The following is a 24,940-nucleotide window of genomic DNA, read 5'->3' on the forward strand; positions in this document are numbered from 1 at the left end:
ACCACACTCCCACTGTACTCCCAACTTCCGCCCCGCGGAGTACTATGTGGCGTCTCTATAACGTAAATAGAGAGGAAGTTTACAGTGGTAGACATACTGCAAATGGGTCTTAATGTGCAAAATACCATACCATCCCTTTAAGCATACTTTTGTTCTTAGTTTGACGTGTCCTGTTGTTTTTTTTGTAACTACTATATAGATGTCTGTAGGTCCTCCTCTCTGTATTAGCGGGGGATGTGTGGCTGCACCTTTGCATGTAAAAAGTTAATTCAGTGGTTTCGGTGTGTCTTTGCAGCACTAGGGACTTTCTCGGCTGTATTTGGGATGGACTGGAAAGAGAAAACCACCCGGGACTTTTGTAAGGTAAAATGAACTATTATCACTCCTATGACATAACTATCAAAATACCAGTGAACATTCTATATAATGTATAACCACCACAACTAGTTATAAATGAAAAAACACCACACAAAAAAAAAAGTATTTTTAATAAAACCAGTTAGTCATACATTGTATCATGTAGCATTTGGCTTTATCTCCAGGGCTATTTGACCTTCCTCTTATTAATTTGTTGCCTTATTTTCACAGTTTTGGAAGGATGTGGTGGAGGATACTGAAGTCAGGGACCTCATTTGGGACAAGAGCAGTCCTTCACATGGTAAGCTTTTACTGAAAGGACACAGCCCTTGCTTAATGAAGCAAGGTTTCTCTGAACCAGAGATAGCCAAATACTGTTGTCTGGATTGGTCATTCAATACTATTAACGTGCCAACACTAATGCCCTAGCGCTGCCGAATTGCCAATATTCGTCCGTCGCAAACTCTGTCTCACCTCTGCCGAGTTTGGCAATTTCGTGGTGCACAAAGAAGATGCTTGCGCCACAGTGCGTTGGCCAGCAAAATAGTAACAGTGTCTATTACAATGAATTGAAAAGAGCGCTATGCAAGTTTGGTGTCAAATAAGTGTGCTACTTTGGACATTTAGCCCTATTTGAGGTACGTCTAACATTAACCTGTCACGTGGAGAGCGTAATTTCACTGATCGCTCTCAAGTATTGAGCTAGAACTATTTAGCCAACCGTACTACCACTGGAAACTTTGCTCCGTTTTCGTTGTAGAGGTGACCTATAGCCCTCCGTGGAGCGGAAGTTTACAGCGGTAGTGCAGTCGGTGAAATCTGAAAGTTCTGTATCAAATGTAACTGTTCAGTTCATTTTGCAAATAGCCTACATTTCACAGGTCAGCATATTGAGATCAAGTAAGATTAAACCATGAGCTTCCTGTCTCAGAAAGTTACACATTTTCACGTTTTCTTATTCCCTGTCCACTTCCATTGTAAAGACAGTTGCGGCAGACGAAAATGTCGATCCAGTCATTTTTGGGAAGGTCACACAGACGAGGGGGTTTGACTTGCATAAAGGTCTCGATCTAACGATTACTGCAATACCAAACAAAATGGTCTGCTCGCAAGCATGTGCACACGCATGCAGCCACGAAATGCATTCATGGGCGGAGGTCTGTGCTCTCGGAGCACCATTTCTACTGATTTCATCATTTGTGTAGCCAGGCTTGTATGATGTAGTAATAACGCACAAATTTACTTTCACTTTCATAGGCGCTCTACATAAATATCCATAAACTCAATTAACGCTTTCAATTCAGTTTCATAAAATATATTTTATACTACGATAAACTAGAGGGGCTGATAGTAGCCTACCAAAATCAAATCAAAAACTCGAAATGGCTTAAAAAAAAGTGTTTTGGTTGTTTGCTTTAAACAGCCTGCTCCACAAGGATGTCTCCAGCGCACTGGGCTGCTGCTTGTTTGAACTCCTGCACGTTCATGTTCAAACCTTAATACCATTCCATAGATATTTGCTGTCAAAATTAACACTGGGTTCCAATCAAATGCAATAATGTTTGCTAGCCTGACATAGCAGGGCTCTAAGGTGCGACCATTTTACTCGCATTTGCGAATAAAAATAGTTTTGTGCGATCAGAAGAAATCATTTAGGAGCACACTGTGCGAGTAGCCTACTGTTCTCAACTATTTCACTCGCATTTTTTGCCTAAAATAAATCCATGCAAATTGGATCAAACAAACTAGTCAAAGTTTTGCGCACCCGTATACAAAACTACAAGTCCCACAACTTTTTAATTAAATTTTTTATTACAAGTCCCACGACTGCAACATGCAACGCGCAGAACTCTCGTGATGACGCGCGATGACAGCTCAGCTGCCCTCACTGAAAAACGACTGTGCAGACGCCGAATGCCCCTGCCAGTAACGTTAACAAAATTAAGGAAATTAAAATCAATCGTATTTTGCCCGGTAAAGTCGAACCAAGGAGAGAGAGGAATTCGGTGAGGCCCGGGGGGAGTCGAATCAACTGTCACTCAAAAATCGTTCTATTGTTCTATTGATTCAGCGTTGCACCGTAGCCTACCAGTAACTACTGGATCCACATCAAAACGCAATGAAATGCCGTTGACATCGTTGACAGCGTTTTTTCCCCCAGAAATGCGTGTCATAACGATCCAATGACATGTTCCTTTGCATCTACATTAAACTAAGCTTTTCCACGGATTTTACAATCTTTGAATGATTATTTGCGAAGACATTGGGCTTTCTTCCCACGTTTTTTCACGGCACCGGCAGCTATGTTTCATATCACCGCCTAAGTTCGCAATTAAAGCATTGTGTGAATTGTCATCTACCCCTCGGTTTCAAGTCAGCATCTGAAAACCCTCGTTTTGGAGAGCTGTTTGAACGTCCACTAGCCCTCGATATGCTCCCTAGCCCTAGAAGCTAAAAGGAATGGGACACTACCCTACGCGTGAACACGCAAAATGTAGGGGTAGGGCTAAGGGGGGTATTGGGATTGGGCCATAGTCTTTATTAGGACCAATGCACATGATGCAGTGTGTGGGAATAGTATAGTCTTCATTAGGACCAATGCACCTGATGAAGTGTGTGGGAATAGTATAGTCTTCATTAGGACCAATGCATATGATGAAGTGTGTGGGGATAGTAGGCTATACTCTTCATTAGGACCAAGGCACATGATGAAGTGTGTGGGAATAGTATAGTCTTCATTAGGACCGATGCACATGATGAAGTGTGCGAATAGTATAGTCTTCATTAGGACCAATGCACCTGATGAAGTGTGTGGGAATAGTATAGTAGGAGAGGATGAGAGCTCCTATGGTGAGCAGGTTATTATTGTTTATTGTTGTTGGCAGTGTAGGCCTAATGTGTGTGTTGCTAATAAAAATGTGTTATTTCAAATTTTTCGTTGCGCTCCTAAATTTCTTTCTGTGCTCCTACATTTGTGCTCCTAGTGAAAAATTTTAGCTTAGAGCCCTGCATAGACATTTTGCAAAACTAACTTACTGGGGAGACCTAGGCAGTGTCTGAAATATCATAGGCTACTATTTCTTTTTACTATTAATAGCGTGATTGGATTGCCATATTTGGTTATTAGTGATCGGCCCCAAAAATCCTGATCGGAGCATCCCTATGAAGAACATGAATGAAGCTTAGTTAAATGATATGATGACTTGCACATACAGTAGTCCTCCATGGGAGCAGTCAAAACGAGCGTCAGGGGAATGATTATGTTCAAGCCATGCCAAACATTAAAAAATATTCCGATTGGGATACATTTCACAGGAGAGCATACTGAGACTGATGAGATTACACCCTGTGCTTCCCGTCTCGTAAAAGTTAAAACAATATATTGATTGTTAAACAGGATCTGTTTGATTTTTTTCCTTTTTAATAACACTGGTATTATACTGATGACAGCGGTGTTAAGGATTATGAACCATCCGTTTTTAATAACACTATAGCGTGTACAATGTACAATCAATAAATATCGTAACACTAATGCGTCTTGGATTACGGCAACACATTCATTCATTCGGCCGTGCTGGCTTCCTAATCACTTATGAGGCAGGAGGGAGGTTTAATTCATATTGACACCCTAGGTGACCTAAATGGCTGGGGGTTGGGGGGGTCCCAGAAAACCCTCTCGCTTTTACAATTTGATCTTAAACAGATAACACTGTGGTTGAATGTGACACATGACAGTTATCTTTATGTAAAATCTAAGTGAATATGTCCATACGTGTTGTTGCTCAGTTTTAAGTTTAAACTTAAAACTCCTTTTTATATGCCCAAATGTTTGTGGGCATGTCAAAGAGAGCGGTCAGTTAGAAATGATTTGACAGGCCGTGGCCCCAACTTCCACACATTTGTTGTTTGTAACCATAGCTACCTCAACACCAGGAAGTGTACGGGTGTTTACAAAGTCCTTAATATAAGAAATATGAGATGTGACACTATCAATCAATCAATCAATCAATCAATCAAAGCTTTATTTGTATAGCGCATTTCATACCCAGAGGCAACACAATGCGCTTTACAGAGAACAAGGGAGGTGGGTATACGACCCACCCATACATATTCCAGAGGGAAGCAAAAAAACAGTAATGACCCGGGGGCCAGATAAGTGAGCTGTAAAAATTCTTCCCTGACCCCTCTCAACAAGGCGATCGAGCAAGCTCCTGGAGTATGTTTGAGATAAGAACATTTATAAAGCAATAAATTACATTAACTTACATTTTCAGAGTAAGAGAAGCTAAAAAACAACATAGGAGAGACATGGCAAATACTGGTGCGTGTTTGCTATGGCCCTAAAGCTACCCTTTATCCCCCAAACATTATAAAGATACATGCTACTTAACATGCCAGGGGTTCTGGGTCTGTGCTAGTCTCTCTCCAGACTCAAATATGCCATTGAATCGCTGTCAATCGCAGCCTATTATTATAAAACTGGGCCTATAGGCTGCCTATGCATTAGATGGTAAAGTGCACATAGAAACAGCCTACAGTAACGAAATGGCTATTATTATAAAAGTAGGCCTACACTATCGCCATTATTGTTGTTCACATATAGGCTAGGCTATAGACATTTATTTTCGAAGAATAATAGGATTGGCTATTCTAAATCCCAGACAAATGATTCACGAATGCTTGCAATTGCGATCACGTCTGAATATTCTGAAACGGGCTGCAACTGCTATTTGACAAAGTAGGCTATCCTACCTTTTTTGAAACGCTTCAGTAACAAGACCGCAATGCAACCACTACAACAACATTACAAGTCTAGGCCTACTCTGCAACGTTTCTCGTCTAATTAATGATATATCAAATCAAACTTTATTTGTATAGCACATTTCATACACAAGTCTAGGCCTACTCTGCAACGTTTCTCGTCTAATTAATGATATATCAAATCAAACTTTATTTGTATAGCACATTTCATACACAGAGGCAACACTACACAGTCCGTCTACCTGCTGCCATGGATGGGACTGTGCGTGTGCAGCACTGACACGAGTAGTAGGCTATGATTGATGAGTGGAATGGTGAACACTACCCGAGACCATAAACGATGAAGCAGGGAAAGTGAGGATCACAGCTTTATTGAAGTTTTGTGGACATGTGCATGTTTGGGACAAATACAGTAGGCTACAGAAAGGTAACCATACAATTCTCCTTTGCACTGTTGAGTAATGTTTTTTGGAGTAAGGTTAGCTGCCGTTTTGACATAGGGTGACAAATAGACAATGCGCCGTTCACTGTAGCCTAGGTGAAATTTTCGGCGAGCGCGCCATTATCCTTCCTATCCAACGCAAATGACAGAAAAAAATAAAATAATCAAATCATAAAAAAATAAGACAGTCTAATCACGGCGTGGCCTCCCTGTGCGGGGTTACCTGGGAGCAAATAACATCTGCCTTAATGAATTGAAGCCACCTGGTAACAGCAGTGTGCGCTGTGATTGGTCTACTTACAGAAAAGACAGCCTTTTTTTATAGACGGCTCTGGCCGCTCCGCTGGCCACGCCGTAATATTCAAATCAAAATTTTGATATCGCCCAACCCTAACCCATAGAGAGATCTGCAGCATGCAGTAAGAACTCTAACTCTCAGCAAAATAACTCATGGGTCTGGCGTTGAGACTAGGTCCGTGAGAAGTCGCGCGGAATGAAATAAAAAGACGTCTTCTGAGTTGTCAAAAGAAAGGCTTCTGTGCTTGGAGCCTGTACTCTTGTCTAGCAATGCTAGCTATTGCTGTCTTGCTACAGTAGCTAGCACTTGTAGCCAGCTAGCCCAACAATGTGTAATATGTACGATTAAGGCATGTGGTGGAACAAAGTTACAGGCAGTAATTTGACAACACAGGCAAACATGCTGGAATAACAAGACATGGCGACTGGTAGGGGAGTCATTGAAGTTGGACACTATTAGATTGCTATGGCTCAATGAAACAATCTGATATAATGTGGTTTTAATTCAATGTAAAAAATGTGGAAAAAAACAGTTTATTGCAGCTTTAACTAGATCGTAAAAAGACAGCGGAGGGGATTTTATAAGGTAGTGCAATTTAGCTTGTGTACGCTTTGTATGGGGCTGTAACTACGCGAAGTGAACTTACTTTACTTTACTGACGTTCGACATCCATATATTTTATATCACGATAAACTATAGGACTGATGGTAGCCTACCAAAATCAATCAAAAACTCGAAATGGCTTAAAAAATATTTTTGGATGTCTCTACCAAATAGCCTAGTCCACAAGGATGTTAGCCTACAGAATATCAATTAATGTTGAGATCTCTGTGGAGTGGGTGGATTTGAATGTCTGGACCCAGGCTACAAGGATGTCTCACAAGCATACTACTACTTGGTCAAACTCAAAGTTTGTACCGTTTCATAGCATTGAATGCCCCCATGTGATTTTAATAACAGACCTGCTTTTCTCTTGTGCGATGGGAAGATGTATGAGCTAGGAAATTCTAGAAAAAAGCTTAAATAACGCATTACACTTTAACTAAACCTGTTAGACTTTAGATTTTGTCAACGCAAATCTTAATGATATTTTTAGTCACTAAAACTAGACTAAAACTAGTGTGCTACAGGTTTCAGTAAGTGAGACCAACAGCAGGAGCAAAAGAGACACCAGCACCTGAGAAGATGCAGGGAGAAAATAAAAATGCCAGTGCTTCCCATTGACCGTGACAAATCCATATAACCTCATGCTAAAATCCACTGTAATTCCACATTTTAAAGCTTAAAAAAAAAAGATTCAAGCTCCCGGTCCCCCCTATCGGGTTCGCATCATTGGCACCTTTTTCATTCAAATAAATGCGGAGGTGTTCATGACACAACTATTCGCAAACTCTGGACTGATTCAGGAATTCAGTCAACCGTCTTGTCATATCAATCCATCTTTGAGTGCACTGTTCACAGAGAGGGGAGGAGCTGTTCACAGGCTTTATTTTGTGATTGTGTAGCCTCGTATCACTAGACTCTCCTCAAAGGAGAACCTGGTTTCTATTCATTCCATTTCCGGTCTACAGCCCATTTTCCAGTCTCTACATTCCGCCTACTAATATCTGCTTTCCCTGCTTAGGCCGCAATGTTATCGTTTGTTCGCCAAAGATAGATTGCCATGAGATAGAAGAAAACATGGACATACCAGACAAAGTATTCCAGAGGTTATTGAAGAAACTTGCCGGGTCCATAAGATAACGCATTTGAAGCCACTACATTGTCTTTGCCTTAAATTTTATTGATGAAAGATGTTCTCGCGTGTCTGCCAACCGGCTTTGGAAAAAGCTCTATAATTCAAACATAGCCCACGGTATGCAATGTGCTTGGGAACAAGTTATCGTAGAATAAATGGTCGGTTGACGGAATCGTTACAGTTGTCTGTCTGTGGAAGATCAAGTCCAGTTGTTGAACTCATTCATTCATTACATTGTCTTATTGTTGTATTGGCTTTTGGACAACAACTGACTGTACAACTTGAATGTTATTTAATCAGAATCAGTTTATTTCCATTGTAGTTTTTCAACATACTAGGAATTTGCTTTCGATCGTGGTGCATAACATGAAGACCGCATTTGTATACTTTGATAGTGTTTTCCATCTATTATAATACTTGATTTTTCAGTTTGAAAAATTCTGGATCTTGAGATTTTTTTGTAGGTTATTATAACTTTTGGCTGATGGGCAAAGCCTATCAGCACCAATACTCTGGATTGTCTAATTCTTAACCACGCGGTGGCTCGCTCACTCGTGGTATTTCACATGGCTGTGCCTTACATCCTTGGTATTTCACCCGGGGGCTGTGCCTTACGTCCTTGGTATTTCACCCGGGGGCTGTGCCTTACTTCCCTGGTATTTCACCCGGGGGCTGTGCCTTACATCCTTGGTATTCCGCCCAGAGGCGGGGCCTTACGTCCTTTCATTATGACATAATTAATTGGTTTAAAAATAGTCCTACCCTGCTGTTCTCATAATGGTTATCCTTCTGACTCAGACGGTACGTTATGGGACGGGCGTTGGGATGCTCTCCTCCATCCTCCACGGGACCTGGGCATCAGTGACATGGAAGGCCAGCGTGTCCTGCAAGTGGCGGTAATCCTACGGAACCTTTCTTTCGAGGAGGCAAATGTCAAATTGCTGGCCGCCAACCGCACTTGCCTGCGCTTCCTCCTACTGTGCGCCCACTGTAACTTCATCTCCCTAAGACAGATGGGACTTGACACACTGGGCAATGTGGCTGGAGAGGTGAGTATGAGTGGCTTGGACATACGTCATTCATGTTGAAGTTGTTAGGTTTGTCTATGGCCCTGGGGTGGTCTAGCCCTGGCTTGGTACCCTAAAATGCCAGAAATATTGTCTAGATATTACCACCTGGAACAAAGAGGGTCATACCCCACCAGGCCCCTAAGCATTGAAGTGAGTGTAGCCTATTCTAAGTGTACTTTAAAAACTGATATGATATGATAGGGGAGTTACAACATATGCTCTATTTTGTGCACATTTTTACATAAATCAATGTTTTGTCTCCATACAGCTTCAGCTGGATCCAGTTGATTTCCGGACGACCCACCTAATGTTTCACACCATCACCAAATGCTTAATGTCCAGGGACAGGTTTCTCAAAATGAGGGGTGAGTGGAGTTGTCATGGTTGCTCTAATTTCTCCTTCTTAAAATTGTAATTTGTTGTAGTTTAGAGGTCACTCTTAACTTGCAAGACCAAGCCAAGGGGGGTGGGCATGCTTGAACAATGGGATACCTGGGTTGATCAGGTATAAATAAGTAATTTGAATGATGTTGTACTTCGACCAAGGTTTGGGTCAAAACCTAATTGTTTACTCTTTCATTTCCCTGGGACATTCGTCTATCCTCTGCCTCTTCTCTTATCATGTCTTAGCCATGGAGATTCTGGGCAACCTGAGCAAGGCAGAGGACAATGGCGTGCTGATCTGTGAGTACGTGGACCAGGACTGTTATAGGGAGGTGATCGGCCTGCTCTCTTTGCCAGACCTCATGCTGCTCATGGCCTCCCTGGAGGTGCTCTACCTGCTGGCCGAACTGGGGGAGATCCCCTGCAGCAGAATCGCCTCTGTGGACAGGAGCATCGGTAAGAAACAAATCTGGGTGACCAATCATACTAGGGGCTTAGCTCTGGTGTTAGAACGATTTGTTTGCGTAACCTAACTGGTAGATGATCCTTGGAGATTAACTTTGTCACCAAACGTTTCTTTGACTCGCCTTTCTTGCAGAAAAAACCCTCTACACTGTAGCCAACATATGTGAGACTTATCATTGTCATCTTCAATAATTGGTCTTTGTAGGGTGTCTCCCTTATATTTTCTCTTTATCTAAGCACAGATGTATCAGCTCATCATTGAATTGCAGCCGTTTACCTTTTGAAGTTGAGATTTACCCTTCTATCGACCCCACATTGCACAGCTGTGTTTATATTGTGATGTAAAAGTGAAATAGGGCAGTTGTCATTACAAGATGCCAGCAGACTCAACAATAAGGAGGTTTAGAATGCTTAAAGTCAACCATGGAAACTAATGAGGATTTGAGGAAATCTCTGTATTTTTAAAAAGTATACAAGACGTGAAAATAGCCCAACATCTTTTTTTTTTTCTGTAAAAAAATATAATTATACAAGTATGCCCATTTTCATGGCTCCACACCAAGGAACAATCTGTCACTTTTTGGGGAGCATATCTACTGGACTAATATAATGGTGCTGCAAGATATTGGAAAAGTTGTAGGGAAGAAGCTTTTTGTATATTTTTGTGTAATAACCAAATTAATTAATTTCAACAAATTAGTTGAGAGGAAATTAGTTGAGAGGAAATTAGTTGATTAATTAAACTGTCTTTAACTTTGAGGACAGCTTTAAAGGAGTAGTAAAGCAAAAATGCATGTTTACTTATGATCATATGCAATGGTTCAGATCAAAACGTTGACAAAACTAGCACTTTTGAGAAAGTCTGATAATTGCTCTACCACCGTTTTGGTCATACAATGGATGTGGATGGGCACCGTGAAAAATCATTCAAAAACATGTTAAACACTCAGTTTCAAAGACAAGAAACTCCCCGAGGTGTTAGTTGGAGTTCTGACATATAATTCGCCATAAAGTAAGATTCTAGTTCATCTGGAAAGGCTTTTTTAAATATTTAGCATAGAACTATTTAGACGCAGCACATACGTGTGTAAACCTCCGCAAACTAGGTAGCCTAGCAACATAAACAATAACAATAGCTACCGTAAGTAATTCCGCTTCCTGAATCCCCTCTGCGGATTGATCTACACATCTACAACGGTCGCTTCAATAGAAGTCAATGGATTTCATAAAATGATCAATAAAACACTACAGGATTCATACTTTGCGGCAAATTTGATGTCAGAACACCAACGGACACCAATTACCCCCTTGGTGAGCTTCTTGTCTTTGAAATTGAGAGTTTAACATGTTTTTGAAAGATTTTTCAAGGTGCCTACCCACATCCATTGTATGACCAAAACAGTGGTAGAGCAATTATCAGACTTTCTCAAAAGTGCTAGTTTTGTTAACGTTTTGATCTGAACCACTGTATATGATCATGAGTAACCTTAAAACAGGGCTAAACATGCATTTTCCCTTTACTACTCCTTTAAGGGCTTTTCACATGGTATGTTTGCATTCATTTTCGATGGCAGTTGGGTGTTGGGTGCATTGAGGAGGTGCCACAGTATGCATGAAAGCTCCCTATGCTTGCTCCTGAGAATGACAGCGAAGCTAAAAGTTAGGAAATATGCAAGAGACCTGTGTTCTCTCTGGGATGACCAGGTGGTTAAGAAGGCGATGAGCATCATTAACCAACCTCTCCATGCTCTGTCTCAGCAGTTTTCGCTGTTACCTTCTGGCCGCCGTTATCATGTTCCTTTGAGTAAGACCAACCGTCACTCTAAATCTTTTATCCCCTTGGCTATCATTCTTAATTCAAATGGTAATCACTCTAAGTAGCCTATACACTGTCCTTGACATAACTATCAGAGATCTTTTCTACTTTTTGACTTAAATGTTCCCGATAACGACCTGGTTGTCTGTTTTACTGGACTGTGTATAGTATGGAATATTGTTGTGGTATGTTGTTGTTGTTCAAAATGTTTTGTTACTCGAGCAAGCTACAAATGAATTGCCCCACGTGGGATCAATAAAGTTGTCTGAATCTGAATCTGAATCTGAAAGTAAGCCTAGTGCTTTGAATTGCTTTGTTATTTAATGTTGTGTTATCTTTACTAAGGCATTGTGTATTTAAATGTGTTTGAGAGTGAGGACATGTTTACTAACTACTGGACTGATGCCATTTCCTGCTAGGGCAACAATGAATATGATAAGGTTGGCTTTAGTTTGCACTCCAGTCAGATTTGGTCATTTTCTGACAGTGGGAAGTTGAGACTGATATGATGAATATGCTTGTGTCTCTACCCTTGCACCCCCTTCTGTGTCTGGACAGACCTGCTGGTGCGACTAGTGTCTGTAGACCTGCACACCTTCGGGCCAGAGGCTCTGACGGCGGTCAGGCTGATCGAGCACCAGAGTGTGGGCAGCAGCAGCCAGGTGGCAGAGGTGCGGCCCCAGCTGGTGGAGCAAGTGCCCTCTCCCATGCAGGGTGCCCCCTTGCCTGGTGAGTAGCAGGACAACTTAGAACTTCGGTGAAGGTTTTTTTTTGTCCTCATGCACATTTCTTTAGTGTAATGTAGTCATGTTGCAGTACTATTATTGGTGCTGCAAACTTGTTACACAGCATTGTTACATTATTGCTCAGCAATCTCAGGAAACATTCATATTACAGGATGCTAAGTTTATGGTAGTTATGATTAATGTTTTTTTAATAGAATTAAAAGCAGTAGCAAAGAATATCAAAAATGGAATTCATGTTGCCCTGAGGGGCCGAACTGCTAGGATGATATTAGTGCTCTACCAGTTTAATCAATAGAGTTTTACTGCCACCTAGGGAACAAAATGGGGAACATGCAGGATTACATGGGAATACTTTGAAATGTATAGTTAAATACAGGGGAAGAAGCTTTTGAGACCTGGATCTCTTGGAGAAAATGCCTAGAGTACAGACAAGAATAAAACACTAATATGAAGCAAATAACAAGAAAGAATAGAATAGATAAAGAGTTTGCAACATGACAGTGGGGAGTTAAAAACAGGCGTAGACACAAACGTCTAATGTGCTTGCTTCATTTAATGAGTCTATTAGTAGTAGTGCTGGTGGTAGCCAACTTCAACCAGGACAATTTAAGATTAGTTGAGAGTTTTGTACTTGAGTAGTTTGTTCTATCAAAAAAGATATGCCGTGTATCAAGGCAAGAATGTAATGATGATCAATTCTTCTCTCTTGTAGCAACAAGAATCCCTGTCCAATCTACTCCTCCTCCACCTGGTATCGTCGAACTTGATGGGGAGAAATTCACAATGCAGTGGTGAGTCACATGCACACAGTGTTGTATTTGTGTCTAGACATCACACAAACGCAGGAATTACACTCCTGGGTTGGGAAAAAATCCATTATCAGGAAATCACTTAAGATATACAGTCAAGCTGGAAAGTCTGCACACATTTTCCACATTTTATTACGTTGCAGACTTATTCTACAATAGATTGAGTTACACCAGGGGTTTTCAACTGTAAAGAAGAGAAGAAGCAACCTGCGGACCACTGTCTTGGGGGGTGGGGACAAGGACTGAGATTAGGGTTGCCAACTTTCTCACTCCCAAATGAGGGACACTTTTTTGCCAGGCGCAGGCGTGGCGCGTGTGCCCACAATGATAGGACGTAAAGGTTTTCATTAGCTATAGACCTGCTCATTTCACAGCACAAACACCTACTTGCTTAGCTGTGGGGGTTACAGTAACAATATTCCAAAGACACCAAAAAGCATTGGGCATAAACCAGCCTTTCTCAAACTTATTTGTCCCAGATCCTAGTAATGGATGGACCTCTTTTTTTTTTTCTTTTTTTTTTTTTTTAAACAAAGTTCATTGTTAAAAAAAGTTCTATTGATTAGATTAGATTCAACATTGCATCGTTACTGTAACATCAAAATGCTGTTAAGTTAGGCTAACAATGAAATGCAGTTGACATCGTGAATGGGGATTTTTTTCTGAAATGCGTGTCATAACAATCCAATGACATGTTCCTTTGCATCTACTTTAAACTAAGCTATTCCACGGATGGGCTTCTTTCCCATGGTTTTATTCACGGCACCGGTAGCTGTTTGATATCACTGGCTTCGCAAAGCATTGTGTGAATTTTCATCTATCCCTCGGTTTTAAGTCAGCATCTGAAAACCCTCGTTTTGGAGGGCTGTTTGAACATCCAATAGCCCTCGATATGCCCCATAGCCATAGAAGATAAAAGGAATGGGACACACTACCCTACACATGAACGCACAAAATGTAGGGGTAGGGCCAAGGGCTAGGGCTAAGTGCGGGTATTGGGATTGGGCCTAAATGATGGTGGCAAGATGGTGGAAGTGATGGTGCTCTTTGGGACCTGTAAAGCTGCAGAAATGTTTCTGTACCTGTCTCCAGATCTATGCCTTGACACAATCCGGTGTCTGAGGTCTGCAGATAATTCCTTTGACCCCATGGCTTGGAGTTTGCTTTGACATGCATTGTCAACTGAAGGACCTTATATAGGCAGGTGTTGTCAATCCCCAATCATGTCCAATCGATTGAATTTACCACAGGTGGACTCCAATTAAGTTGTAGAAACATCTCAAGCAATGTCAGTGGAAAAAATCTCCCTGTGACCTCCGCTCACTTTTCGGTGTCATATCAAATGGTGTGCACACTTGTGTACATATATTTTACATTGCTATTTTTAATAAATTAGCACAAATGTCTAAACCTGTTTTTACTTTGTCATTACGGGCTATTTTGTGTAGAGTTTTAGAGACAAAAATTAACTCAATCTATTGTAGAATAAGTCTGTAATGTAATAAAACATGGAGAAGGTTAGAGGGGTGTGCAGACTTTATGGCTTGACTGTAACTTACAAACTACAAAATGGGTATCTGCATTTTCGCCATACTACTTCATTTACCACAAGTCGTCAATTAGGTTTTAATGGATATGTTTATTTAGATGCATGCTAGCTAACAGTCTGGGTCAGTGCCAAAAGCGAAATGGTGGGTATTATCTTTGAACTCAGATTGGCAGCTATACAGTGGATTACATGATAAGGACACAGAAACACAAACACCCACTGTCCATTTTAAGACTGAGGTACAGCTGTAGTCTGTTTTAGTGACATACATGTTGGTTTTAAAAGACAAAGGTGCTGAATGGTGTTGAAAGTCATTTTTAAGATTCTATTCTACTGCTTAGGAACCTGTGGTCTACTTGTTTGTGTCAGGAAACGGATGACACAGGGGTCAGACATTAGGGCACTTTCTGTGCCCCTCTCTTTGCACAGAAAACAACCATATGAGTTAAAACTTTTTTTTTGCACGCCCTTCAACCCCATTATAACTCCAGTGATGTCAATATCATCTCCCTCTTCACTGAGTGGTGTTTCCAGAAAGTTAAAGCCGCATTGGAGCCTTTGCTTCCTATCTAATACAATAAAGGATATTCTATATAGGATTTAGGATAATCGGGAAGAATTCCAATGTATCAACAAGTCATGTCATACCTTTCCAGTCATATACTGTATCTGTATAGCTTTGACCCTTTCTTTTCACAGCAAACACTGTTGCCAGAACTAACCTTTCCTAACCGATCTAACCTTTCATCACACTGACTTAAATATGAAACGAAAATAAGTGGACGTACTGAATAATGGAAGGCATGTGCATGTAGTCAGCAGCTTCCTCATGCCTATCTACAAATCCAATCTAAACTTATTTTCTCAGATCGGCTGTTATTCTGTTGCAGACATAAAACTTGATTGCTTCCCAGTCCCTGTTCACAAGAAAAGCAGCAATCCATTGGGGAAAAGCAGCAATCCATTTCTGTGTTTCTTTCCCTGCATTTTCCCCATTTGAATGAAGCTCATCAGTGAATCCTCCATTGCACCCACCTTTTCTGTTGACCACTTCTTTTTTGTTCCTTTGGCACAATGAGAAAGAGGTTGCATTAAGCAGTATCACTCCACAAAAACAACTAAAAAGATGAACCATGTGAGCCTTTCTCTAGATTGGGTTGGTCCAGCCATGTAATATAAGAGAGGAATACACAATGCAATAATGGGGTAAAGGCTGACTCAATGCTTAACTAACAATGCTCAACTTTACCAAGCCAAACTAAGCTGCGTCAGGTTGGCCTAGTTACCCCTTGGCTCCACTGCGTCCGTCAGCGTCAACATTCTACCGTCAAAAATCAAGAAATGAACCTCTGCAATTCTCTGCCGGATGCAGTAGCTGTACTGTAGCTGCTGTCATTAATTACAATGGATTCATTTCCTTAGCGTCTGATGGTTGACGCTGATGGAGCCAAGGGGTAAATCACCCACTGCTGGGTGAATATACCTGACAGAACGCAGCAGGCTTTTTACCTTTCTCTTTGCTTCTGATGATGCCTCCATGTCTTGTCATTGAGATGTCTTATGGAAAAACAAACTCAGACCCCTCTGAATCAAACCCAACTCAGACCACCTCGGGAGTATTCTACACACACACACTCATTTTGTATAAGCTACTCTCCACCTGCAGTGATCATTTGACGTGCACAAGCAACTAAGTAAATGTCTGCACTTGGGACACACATTGCTGTGTCGCCCTTAGCAACAATAAATACTTCTAGGTTATGGATAAAATGTCATCCTTATTTCCCCCTCTTCCTGAGAAGGACAAGACACCCACGTCGCATGTCTCTACTTTACTCATCGGTACTGATTATCCACCTGTTCCGCTTGAAAAATGGCAGAGGGGAAGCTTTTCTGACGCAGGAAATGTGGAATGTCCAGTAGTCTCTGAAAAGTGATTAAACCAGAGTCTGTTTGAAAAAATAAGTAGAATATTGACTTGGGATTTTAATCATCAAACTTGATTTTCTTGCCCTGGGGCTTTGCGAATCCACCTCCTCTGCCACCTTCGAATCCACCCTGACCACCTCCCTGTTTGCCTCCTCCTCCCCTGGAGCCACCACTGCCCCTGGCCAAACCCACCACGACCATCTCCCCGTTTTCCTCCTCCTCCTCCCCTGGAGCCACCACTGCCCCTGGCCAAACCCACCGCGACCATCTCCGCCGCCGCCCTCCATGACCTCCAAATCAACCCTTGAAGCTGCCGCCTCCCTGGTCCCCACGAAGCCACCTTCACCCTTGGGCTTGCTAGTCACAAAAAAAGAGATTATTTTAAAAGCAGGGAATGCGCACCAGGCATGGAACACAAATGGGGATGGAAATGTATTTGTTTGTGACCGTTTGAGTTTGTTGGATGGCTGGACAGCTGCATTCTAAACAACATTCAGATTATGCTACTAACCAAGAAAAATATACCCATGATGGCTATAGCTCAAACTTGTAAATCACTTATTTGAAGTGCTCTTTAATGTTGGTGTGATATGCTTTTTCGGGTGTGTTAGTGTGATTAGAGATTTGAACAGATCTTTGCATGCAATTTCATGTGTAATCACGGATCGTTTTCCCCTTTTGAGCACGTAGCCATGAACAAACGCAGTAGTGTAATCCAGGCCAAAAACTTTCACCTGATAAAATGTGCGGCCACGTGCACTCTGCGTTCCAGAGTGGGGGAGGGGTTTAGTATACATTAGGGCCACCACACCTGAACCTGTGTGGGAGCGTTCTGCTTTGGGGAGAGGATCGTATAACTGAGGTGAATTGGTTAAATTGGGTTCTCATCCTCCCGCAGTTCTATTGGTCTGTTTATCATCCTTCCTCCTGTTGTCCTCTCCCTCTGCCAGTAACCTCTGTGCTGCCCTTATAAAGCTGTGTCCCAAAATCTTCTGCGTGGCTCTGCTTGTTTATCATAAATGAGGCAAGTTGTAAAATGATTTGAGGGGCAAATATCGATAGCTAGCTACTTTTTCATCCATCTGAAGCTACTTTATGCTACCAGGCTGGCAATATTGTGACTGGATGGCTGAACATATATTGCGACAGGCAGTCAAATAACGTTAACGTAGCAAACAAGCTTTACATTTATTTGGTAACATTACCTTCTAGCATAAACAGTTTGGAAGTTTTATATTAGTTTGCTCTGTTTACGTTGTGGACCAGTTCAGCCGGTGTTAAGTTGCTTATACTGTAGCAACGGTAAACAAATGTTCTGTACGCTGCCGGCGGCCTCATACCTACAACCGAATCACAGCTGTGCTGATATTCAGTATAACAGCACTCCCTCATGTGATATTGTTTAAATGACCAGTAACTGTTGTAAATGACTCTACTCTTACCTGTTTTTTCGGACAGGATGAACGCACACTTTGAGGCCAACCTGGAGGGCGCCGTGTCTCGAGCAGACATGTACTCTGAGTACCTGGCCACCTGCAGTAAGATGGGACGTGGTGGTATCCTGACCTCCTCTGGCTTCCTCAAATGTCTACGGTAAGTTCAGCTGGCATAGTCCTCTATGGCCATGACCTGTTGGCTTGCCATTACAGTAAGTTCAGCAGCCATAGTCCTCCACAGCCATGAGTTAACGGCAGAAAATATAGAGGTCTTCCTGTTGACTCAGATGTTAATTAGCTTCTTTTTGAGGTCTTCTGACATTAGCTTTCTCTGATTGTTTTTTGTGTTTTAATACCTTCTGGTATATTTGTGGTGTCATTAATAACTTATTTCACTGTCACTGTTATAAAACAACTGCATGATATATTTGTGGTGCCTGCCTTAAATTATCACAAGTTAATTAAATGGTGTCAAACAATAAAAAAAATTGTAAAAGAATTACATGATATGTAATTAATCGTGATTGATCGCAAATTGATCCTCTATCCATTTTTTGCTGGTAAAAGCACCCAAATGAATGAGACCTTTCCGACCTGTCAATCATGTAGAGAATAAAAACCAATAAGGTTGCTTGATTTCTTAAAGGAGAATGTTCTTTTTCGACAACCTGGACCTTATTTACGGCATATTATAAGACGTTTGACTCACCGAGATAACTTTGGTGTAATTCGGAAACCTCCACACGTTCATCCTTTCACTCCAACCTTTTTATCCCTTACCTAAATTCCACAAGTAGAGTAGTGGTCAGAGCATTGCACTCCCACGCGGGACATTCTCAGAGATTACTGTCTACTTCACCACATAAAGGGAAGGGCATAGCCACTGACCGCTACCATTAATGTTATGGAAGCTGCTGCTAGTTGTTGTGAGCTCATGAGCTAACTGGCTATCCCGCTCTTATTGTGCTGGATTATCATTGGAAGTATTGGAACTGATGTGTCCAGGCGACAAGACCTATCTTAATTTATCAGACAATATTTCATGTTATTTCAATTCCCAGCATTTAGTGGCATGACTAGCTTCCAGTCCTGAACAGAAACAAGCCAGCCACACACATAAGACAGGCTGGACGTGGCCTGGTAATTGCTATGGTTACTTAAATTAGCTCAAATGGAACCTAGATTAAAAACTTTCAAGTGATCCACATTTATCTACCATTAATTTGCCATATGTCTGACTTATTTTAACTAACAATAAAATGCTCAAGGTAAGTGTCTCCAAAATAACACGTCCCCAATGTTTGGTTACATTCTGCAAAAGTAATGTATGCACTTCCATTGCAAATTGTCATAACTGTATTTGGTTGGATTAGTATCAGTTCCTCACATACCAGTTGTTCAGAACTCTCTCTCCTCTCCTTTCTTCTTATGGCATGGTAGGACCATCTTCCCCAACCACACAGTAAAGCGTCAGGATGACCCTAAGCCCAACGTACCGGTAAACATCCTGGTAGTGGGGGTGAGGAGGCGGGCCATCCCTCTGCCTGTCCAGCTGTACTACCAGCAGCAGCCCAGTCCAGCACCCCCACCAGGACACACACACCAGGGCCCTGCTGCCCACCCACAGGCGCCCCCTGCAGGTAGGCTGAACAGTCACACACAACTAATTTGAAACTTAACTCATGTTTGGTCCAAATGCTACTTTAATTTCTATGACTGGAAAAATATATTATATTAGCACATTGTTAAAAGTTAAATGTTCACCCCTTCAATGGTGGTCATAACTGCGGAACAATGTCAAGTCCTCGCAATATTTTAGTTAGTTGAGTTAAATATGACATTCTAAAGAATACAATTATATTTTATTTTATTCTAGATTTTACACTCTTGTATAAAAAGAGTTTTGTCTAATGTCTGAGTGTCAAACTATAGCCTATGCTTTAGAGTGAACATTCAGTAATTATACAGAATATTATGTAGCCTATATATAGCCTAAGATCCCACACAGAGCTGTGCTTAGGATGCTTCATGTTCCTCAGTAGACATGCACTCTGTGGACTGCTTGTGAGTTCAATTGAATTAAAATGTTAGATAACATGAACCTGTCACTTCAAATATTTTATTATGATATGATCAATTGGAGTCTAGTACATAAATAAATCCTACTTTACCCTAAGCAAGTTAACCGCATTAATAGTTCATTCGTTTTTGGTAAGCATGTAAAGAAAACACAAGTATAATCTTTATCGAAGTATTGGCAATAACCATGTTCATGTAACTATGTACATGTCAGCTTGATAAATGTCATACTTGGCACATTGTGATTGTCATTGTGAGTTGAACCTTAATGTGGTGTTGTATCTCTTTCGTCTCCCTGGAACTAGGCCTGCCTCCTGGACACCCTGGGCTAGGACCCCAGTTTGCTCGGCCCCCAGTCCCCAGCCTTAATGCAAGTGGGACTACTCCACCGGTGGCCTTCCCCACTCCGGAAGTAGCACACGTGGCTCAGACAGCTGCTCCCCGACTCCCCCAACAGCAGCAGCTACACCCCAATCTGCTCACCGTGGCCCAGCAGCAGGCCCGGTCCGGCGGGGACATCCTCAAGTCCGCCATGATGCAGAGTTCTATCCCTACATCCTCCCCAGTGGTGCAGAACCACTTCCCTGCCCCAGGCCTTGGCTTGCCCACACCTCCTCCCCAGCAGCAGCAGCCCTTCCTGGGCCAACACTCACCTGTCCTCCCCCCTAGAACCCCAGTTACGCTGTTCCAGCAGGTACCGCCGGGTCATGTCCTCTCAGCGAGAGTGTGTCCTCCCGTGGTCCAGCGGCCGCCCCCGCCTCATACCCCTCCCCTGGCGCCTCAGTCGGGGCCCCAGCAGGACACAGCTGGACACTCTGCTCCCTCCCACTACGGCGCAGGAGTGTCTGTCCCCTGCTCCTCGTTACAGAACTTTCAGATGGGCGGGGGTCAGGTGTTCACCATCGCAGGCGTGCCCAACGCCCAGGGCTCGCGGGTCACTTTTCAAAACATCGCCCCCAAACCAGCTCCATCCCAGTCCGGCGGACCCATGTCCACGATAGCCCCACCTGGCCAGCAGCCCCAGCAGTCCAGTGTGGTCATCGTAAGCCCCAGTGGCCAGCAGAGCCCGGCCTACAGTCCGGCCATCCACCAGATCGTGCTTGCCAACCCCTCTGCCATGCCTGGCACCCAGACTATCCAGCTAGCAGGGCAGCCTGGAACTACTTCCAACCCCTTACCCTGCTCTCCCTCTCTCCCCAGCGCGCATGGCCAGGGTTCTCCCCCTGTCAGCCAGATGCTGTCCGCCAAACGACAGCAGCAGCAGCTCCACATCCACCCTCAACCCCTTCCTCCCCAGCCGCCCCCTGCCCAGCCTACCTCTATAGAGTCCAGCTTGATCAAACAGTTACTGCTTCCAAAGCGAGGGCCCTCCACGCCAGGCGGCAAGCTCATTCTGCCCGCGCCCCAGGTGCCCACTCCCACCAGCACACGAGCTCCAAGTCCCCAGGTGCTCTACCAGCAGCCTCAGCAGCTCAACGTTCAGCTGGTGCCAGGCTCGCTCCAGACCCAGGGCCCTCTCCAGACAGTCCAGCTTCTGCCTGGACAGCTCCTCTCCACCAGCAGCTCCGCCACCATCATCCAGGCCCCGGTGCCTGGCGGCCAGGTCACCTTTACTGTGGTGCCCAACACAGGTTTCTCCACCTCGGCTGCGGCTGCTACAGTCAGCCAAGGTGCCATGGCGCCGGGCATGCCGCCTCCTTACCAGACAGGGAGCGCAGCCCACACACCACCTCCACCGCCCCTTAGGGGGGACAAGATCATATGTCAGAAGGAGGAGGAGGCCAAGGACGCCACAGGGCTGCACATACACGAGCGCAAGATCGAAGTGATGGAGAATTCATCGCTGGCGGAGGGGGGAGCCACTGCTGCTAGCAAAACTAGCAATGGGGACCTGGCAGGGGCCAAGCTGCTTAATGGGAGGAAGTGCGTAGATTCGGATCGACCTCCGAACCACTCAGGGAACGGCCAGGGGGCAGTCAACGGTCCAGCTAGCGAGGTCTACCCCACCAATGGGAAGCCTGCAGACCCACAGGAAGGATATTCTGACCCCAAAAAGATTCTCGTCAACGGAGTTTGTGACTTTGACCGAGGGGACACCTCCAATGCTGGCACCCACCCAAACAAAATCATTCCAAATCACATTGCTTCCAAACACTTCGGAAACGGGGAGGTGGGGCCCCCCCAAAAGCTGCATGGTCCAGTCCAGGAGCCCCCTCCTCCCCAGCAGGACACTGCCAAAGCTGAGCAGGCCGAGCGCCTGGCCAACGGGCCTCAAGTGGTCGGCAACAAGGGTCCAGTTGAACTCTCCAATGGACCGTTGGGGCCCAGCCACACCGCTGTGCCTGCTGCACTAAGACAGCTGCCGACTCCCAATGCTGTGCCCACCAACATCACTGTCAACTCCCAGAGTCCCGCTGGGCTGCGGGGGGTGCCAGCCAGTGGAGGGAGTGGAGACGGACGCGCGCCGAAGAGGCCAGCAGAGGACGCAGTGGCCTCAGGTATCCCCAGCAAGGTGGGGGTACGCATTATTACCATCAGCGACCCCAACAACGCCGGGAGCAGTGCCACCATGGTGGCAGTGCCTGCCGGAGCAGATCCAAGCACAGTAGCCAAAGTAGCAATAGAGAACGCCACCCATCAGAGGAACAGCTCTCCCACACAGACAGCCAGCTCCATGGTGAGTCAGTCCAAATCCCCAATCAGCCCTACTTCTCTGGCCATATTTCCAGAACCACTCCTTCAATCCGTTAATTTTCTATTCTGTGACTTGGTCTGCTGACAGTTTCTGTTTTGTCCCTCAGCCTGGGGTGACACCATCTCCTCCCCCGGTGATACAGCAGCCTGCTCAGTCAGGTAGCCCCAGCGCCTCCACCCAGGCCTCAGCCGGTCCCCCAGAGCAGATCAGAAAAGCAGGACAGAACTTCAAATGTCTGTGGCAGTCCTGTAAACGGTGAGCCTAACGTTGTCTGGGTCCCCCCAACCTGATAATGGAAAAAAATTAGCTTCATATTAAGCTTAAGCAGATGCATTTTAGATCTTTTTGCATAGTAGACATCTTCTGTACATTAGGCCATCAACAAATTGGAGAAACATTGCAGAACCTATCTGGCAGTATGTACAGCTTGTAAAAACTACAGTATACTACAGTATATGTATAACTAAGGCAGCCATTATGGAATAGCATAACTCCTTTGCCTGTTCGTTGGAGGCATTGTCTGTTCTGTACAGCATTGCCTAATTGATTAAGATTTATATTTTCCCCCCTCAAGCTGGTTTGAGACCCCGTCCCAGGTGTTCTACCATGCAGCCACGCAGCACGGCAGTAAGGACGTGTATGGAGGCCAGTGCCTATGGGAGGGATGTGAACCATTCCCCCGTCAGAGACTGTCTTTCATAACCCACCTACAGGTAAGACCAACCTTTTTTATTTATTAACAATTTATACTAAATTCATTATGATTATTTACTGACCACCTTCTACTAAAAGTAGAAAGTACTTCTATCTATCAGCATTACATATTTGTTTGAGCCTTGTTGAGTCTCTTCGACATTAAGCTGTATGTCCCATTCCATAGAGACCTACAAATGTGTTCAGACGCATGTTGAAACCAGGCTGAACTGACACATTTGTAATGGAATGTGAAGAGTTTTAAGACCAAGGAAAGAAAGAGTTTGTTTCTCTGGGTGACATATGCCGGCCCTGAGTGGGCAGAGAGTCTGTGTGCATGTGCATGCTGGCTAATGTTTTTCTCCCCTCCACTTGCAGGATAAGCACTGTTCTCGGGATGCCCTGTTAGCAGGAATGAAACTGGAGGAACAGAAACAAGGCGTGAATCAGACAACTTCCAAGTATGTACTGTTGAGTTTGCACGTCCTCTGACCACCATCTATGACATTCATTCATTTTTGTGCACAAATGGGAAAGCATCGTATAAGTGCATGGTACACTTGACATAATGTGTAGTCTTGTGATAAGACCAAATGTCCCATCTACTGGAAATGCAATCAGCAAAAGGCGTTTTTAGCCTGGTGAATGTGATATCTCAGGAACATGTTGAGGGAATTTCTCAAAATTTAGCCAGAATGTCCAGTTTGGCTCAAGGGTGAACTGATTCGATTTTGGTGGTCAAAGGTCAAGGTCACTGACTTCACAAAAAGCGTTTTTGGCCTGATGAAGGTGATATCTCAGGAGGGCTTGCGGTTGCGCCCAGGGCACATGGAATATTCCATGGATATATAGTTATCGTTTTTTTCACATGTTCATGCACTGTATGATGTCTAGTGTTGGTTTTGCTTCAGCTTCAGGTCAAGTTCACAAAACATGTTTAGAACAACCTGACATTTGGTGGAGGCATACATCCGCGAAGCGGTATTTCTAGTTTATTCTTGCACCAAGGCTTATATTCAGACATGGCTCCTCTGCATTGTACATATCTGAATCTTTCTTATTAGAGCTTAAGCAATTTGTTGTATAATGGTTTAGTCTGTGATGTATCCTTGTGTGTACTTTAGGGGACTGCCTAATACATGTCTTTTGTTCCACCAAAGGCCTCAGTCAACAACGAGCAGCACCCCAACACCGCGAGCACAGAAAGCTATAGTCAATCATCCAAGTGCGGCCCTCATGGCCCTGCGCAGAGGCTCTCGCAACCTGGTGTTCAGGGACTTCACTGTGAGTAATGCTCTTATCACTGCCTGTACATACTTTACCTTAGATCATTCACATGGCATAGACAATGTATACCTTCAAATGATGCTCAAAATGTTTTGGTAAATTAACCATTGACCTAAAGGTTTAGTTTCACACAAGACCAGTTCTTGATCACTAACAGATTTATCACAGGTAAATGTGCAGGTTGAAATCTATGTTACTGTTTCTAGTCTGTGATTAACTGGTGCTTTTTTTCAGGATGAAAAAGAGGGACCAATGACCAAACACATAAGACTAACTGCTGCCTTAACGCTAAAGAACATCGCCAAGTATTCAGACTGTGGTCGGAAGTAAGTCAACTCTCTCCTAATGATTCTTTATAAAAGTGGGATCAGCAAATATGACTCCGA

At 43.5% G+C, this 24,940-nt stretch overlaps 1 protein-coding gene across 1 annotated transcript in view; it reads left to right on the top strand.

The window, feature by feature from the left end:
• arid2 (AT-rich interactive domain 2) overlaps positions 1–24,940 on the top strand; it is a 46,996-nt gene that overhangs the window by 20,519 nt on the left and 1,537 nt on the right. Inside the window, exons 6-20 of the mRNA XM_084448122.1 lie at positions 296–363; positions 589–658; positions 8,395–8,645; positions 8,935–9,031; positions 9,297–9,506; positions 11,890–12,060; positions 12,790–12,868; positions 17,823–17,957; positions 19,241–19,440; positions 20,185–22,556; positions 22,681–22,829; positions 23,149–23,287; positions 23,646–23,728; positions 24,428–24,551; positions 24,789–24,880. Coding sequence (XP_084304248.1) covers positions 296–363; positions 589–658; positions 8,395–8,645; positions 8,935–9,031; positions 9,297–9,506; positions 11,890–12,060; positions 12,790–12,868; positions 17,823–17,957; positions 19,241–19,440; positions 20,185–22,556; positions 22,681–22,829; positions 23,149–23,287; positions 23,646–23,728; positions 24,428–24,551; positions 24,789–24,880 — 4,240 coding nt within the window. The remainder of the gene's footprint in view (positions 1–295; positions 364–588; positions 659–8,394; positions 8,646–8,934; positions 9,032–9,296; positions 9,507–11,889; positions 12,061–12,789; positions 12,869–17,822; positions 17,958–19,240; positions 19,441–20,184; positions 22,557–22,680; positions 22,830–23,148; positions 23,288–23,645; positions 23,729–24,427; positions 24,552–24,788; positions 24,881–24,940) is intronic.

Source organism: Borostomias antarcticus (genome assembly GCF_949987555.1).
Source record: "Borostomias antarcticus genome assembly, chromosome: 13".
Classification (NCBI taxonomy): Eukaryota; Metazoa; Chordata; class Actinopteri; order Stomiiformes; family Stomiidae; genus Borostomias; species Borostomias antarcticus.